We start from the raw sequence: 3,927 nt of genomic DNA on the forward strand, positions 1-3,927 counted from the left end.
GGGGGGGGGGGGGGGGGGGGGGGGGGTACAGTGTTTTTGTATTGCAGACTCAAGGAATACTGATCTGCTTTGACATCAGAGGGTTTTTGTTTGTTAATCATCTTCTGTCAGATACTAGACGTGTCAAATGATGTCATCAGCTTTGCTTGGAGACAACGTCTTCATTCATGTAGATGTTTAATGGGCATTTGTGATTACTCATGGGGGGGGGGGGTTTATTTTGATCATCTTTTTCTGTTGATTTTGCTTTTCTTTCTATTTCCCACCATCTCTGCTCTCGCTGCCTTCAGTCTTATATTTATTCTCTCCCTTAAAATATCATCCCTTTTTCCCCTCTCCTCCCACTCTTTTTCTTGTGTCTCTTCTAAAACCACAAATCTTTTTTTTGTTTTTTCCTCTCCAACCAGCCTGCCCTAATCCATCCTTCTCCCTACATCCTCACTTTCTCTCTCTCTCTCTCTATACCATCCCTCTATCTTTGTCCAACTCCTGCTAATTAAGTGCTCCTCTCTGATTGCCCTCCAAATCTACTCTCTACCTTCCTTTCCTCCTCTTCTCCCTAAATCCTCATTATTTTGTTTCCTGCCTGCRTTCATCCATCCTTCTTTTCTTTTTTCACCCCCTTCTTGGACTCTGGTTCTCCCTGACAACAAAATGGATTATGTAATCTACATCTTTGGGTATTAGTTATGCAAATTCCAACATTTTTATTTACATGTGTTTTTTTTCCTCTCTCCCTCCTCCTTCCACCCATCCCCCCTCCTCCTTATGCTGATTGTTTCTATTTCTTCACTTCTTTTATCTGTTTTTTCCTCATAATCTTCTTTCTTGACCATACTCTTCTCCTCCTAACCTCCTCCCTATTCTCCCTCTGTCTGTTTGCATTCTTTTATTTATTGCTCTCCTCTCCTCACCTGACTTGCAATGAAATTATTTCCCCCCATATATCTCCCCTTCCTCAACTCTCCGTCCATCCATCACTTTCTCCACACGTTTCCTTTTCCCTCCCTCCCTCCTTTTTTCTTCACCCGTCTCCCTCCTCCCCTCCAGCCACCAGCGGTCTTGAAGCAGAGAGCGGAAGGCGCGGCGGTGGCAGCGGCAGCGGCCACGGCGACGGTAACCACAGCGGCGGCGGAGGCAGCAGCAGCAGCATCGGCGGCGGCAGCAGCGCGGCCCACTTCAGGTCTCCATGGCAACAGAGCGTGAACGTGTTCGGCTCGTGGAGCAGGCCGGAGTGTGTCGAGGAGCTGCACCAGCAGGCGCAGCTCAACCTCCAGAGTCTGCTGCAAGGTAAGGATGGAGAAGCAGGAGGGGATGACGGGTGGATGCGTGGAAGGGATGAAAGAAAGGTGTGTGTGTGTGTGTGTGTGTGTGTGTGTGTGTGTGTGTGTGTGTGTGTGTGTGTGTGTGTGTTTTGAGTGGGTGGGAGAGGCACCGAGGCAGGGGCGGCGTGGAAAGTGTTTACATGTGTGGCGTTGGACTGCGCTGAAATGGGTGTGTGACCACCTTCACCATGCAGATATGCAGTGTGTGAATGTCTCTGCGTGTGTGTGTGTGTGTGTGTGTGTGTGTGTGTTTTCCCTCTGTTTTTATCATGTACTTCTTCTACTGTAAGGTGTGTGTGTGTGTGTGTGTCTTTGCTGGCTAAGAAAAACACAGCTAAATGTGTGTGTTGCGTTCACCTTGCAGTAATGGGTTTAGTGATTTTGAACGTGTTTCAGCAGAATGAGCTCTGATGATGGATCTGGTCTGGTGTGTTTGTGGGTYCCTCTCTCCGTGTGAAGGATCTAAGTCCTTGTTTTGGTTTTTAAAGGTAGGAATGATGTCGTTTCAACAATAATCTCTTGTTTACGGAAGATGATGCGCTGTCTGTTGTGATCATCCTGTGTGTGTTCATGCAAATCGGTGCTTAAGGGAACAAGGATTTCTGTTTGTTTTCAGGTATCTGCTTGTCGGGTTTTCCTCCGAACCAGTTGGGTTTCTCACTCGTTTTCTGTCTCCCTTCATGCGACTCACGCTGTCTGTGTCTTTCTGTGTCCTTTCCATTAAAATAATAACAGCTGGATGGAGGGGGGAGTGGGGAGGGGTGATCTGTTAAGCAGCAGGGCAACCTTCAATATTTGAGTGAAGAAGTGATTCGGTTCATCACATTTAATCATTTAGGCAAATTATATATTGTGATACTTTATTAAAAAAATTAAAATCATTAATCATCAGTCAGGGCTAATTCCATCGACCCACACAATATACAGTATACAGCCTAATTAAAAGAAAAAAAAAAAGCAAAAAAATCACAAATAATTTTTGGTGAATCTTTATTTGCAGTTAACTGATAAATTATTCTTGCAATTATAAATTTTTTTCAGTTGAGGTTGACCACTTCTTGTAACTTATTTATGTGTGTATACATGCAGCCCCACCCCTGGAGGCGGAGCTGCCAAGGGGGCGTGTCATCACGCAAATGTTTTTATTTATTCTTTTCTTCAAATATTTTTTTTTAAATTGAACAGCAAGTTACTCAGAAAAGAGAAGAGAATAGTTTTGTATTTTCTTAAATAAACATACTTAAATTTGAATACTTGATGCTTTGTCACACTCTTGTAATAATAGTTATGATGGGGGTGGGGCTTCAAAGGGGGCGTGTCATCACTCTGATGATGATTTTATTTATTCTTTTCTTCAAATGTTGTATTTTTTAATAAACAGCGTGCTACTCAAAGAAAAAAATAATAAAYATGCTTACACTTGAACACTGGATTAATTGTTTTTATTTTGTAACCAATAGTAATGATGGGGGYGGGGCTAGGCAGACAAAAGTTTGACCAACAGTCAAGGATGAAAGAGGACAAGCTATTAGATTCTGCTTTTGAGTTTGTTTTATTTTGCTGTTTGCATTTAGTTTTTATATGAGATCAGCAAAGTTTTCTTGTATTATAAACACTACAGTATATGAACCTTGGTACTGTTTGTATGATGTAACTTTGAGTCTCAATCCAGCTGAAGTATCCAAGAATGTCATTCAGGAGAGATGGCATTATGGAGTGGGAGATGAGCCAACAGATTTGGGTTCTCATCTACAGTAATAAAGGCCCTCGTCCTGTTTGTTGAGGTGAAAGAAGAGCTAAGCTGGGAAACAAAGTCCTTAAATTTCTGCTCCATCTTTGTAACAAACCTCACCTGACCATGAAATCAAGATCTTGGATAGAAGCAGCTGAAGCAAACTTCCTTCAGAGTGATAAATGCTTACATTTTTTGAATGGGTCTGTTTGCACTTAGAAGGACCAGCTAAATCATTACCCTAAATTTACTGAGAAATGCTGTTTTCTAGTGCAGCTGAAAACTGGCTCTTAAATACCTTGAGGCCAGCATAAAACCAATTCATCTATGTAGAAGATAAATTTGTTTTCTAGTAGAAGTTTAATATATGCCGTCTGTTTATTCTTTGGTTGTTGCAAAGTTTCTTGTTGAGACCAACTGCYTTTAATTTAATTTATAAGGGTRTTCACTTGATATACTTCTAATAGCRTGGTGTTGCTGTAATACTTCATAACAATAGTTCACATTAATGAAGTTAAATGAGGAGTTACATGTTTCAAATAACTACGTGGAGAGGTCCATGCTCTCCAAGCTGCGTCTTGTTTGGTGGTGGAACTTAATGCTGTGTTAGCGGTGTGGACCTGGTGTTAATCCTTAGGACTGTAAGAACAGGTGATTTTTAAATTTATTTATTCTTTTAATTTAAAAACAGAACAAATGCTATACATAAAACAAATAATAATACAACAAAAATAAAATGAAAGGTAGGAGAAAGAMGAAAAATATTCTTACTGATATCTGCCCCTTTTTCAAAAATAAATAAATTGAAACAATAATAGTCTTCAAATAACAAAACGTAAAAAACTTTAACTCCTTCTCGAACAACAGTTC

At 40.9% G+C, this 3,927-nt stretch overlaps 1 protein-coding gene across 1 annotated transcript in view; it reads left to right on the plus strand.

Annotated features, from left to right (window-relative positions):
- The window catches only part of nhsl2 (NHS-like 2), a gene marked incomplete in the record, with an annotated part of 202,245 nt that overhangs the window by 130,812 nt on the left and 67,506 nt on the right, over positions 1-3,927 (plus strand). The window contains 1 exon segment of the mRNA XM_014018260.1: positions 1,051-1,290. Coding sequence (XP_013873714.1) covers positions 1,051-1,290 — 240 coding nt within the window.

Source organism: Austrofundulus limnaeus, unplaced genomic scaffold (assembly GCF_001266775.1).
Source record: "Austrofundulus limnaeus strain Quisiro unplaced genomic scaffold, Austrofundulus_limnaeus-1.0 Scaffold188, whole genome shotgun sequence".
Lineage (NCBI taxonomy): Eukaryota > Metazoa > Chordata > Actinopteri > Cyprinodontiformes > Rivulidae > Austrofundulus > Austrofundulus limnaeus.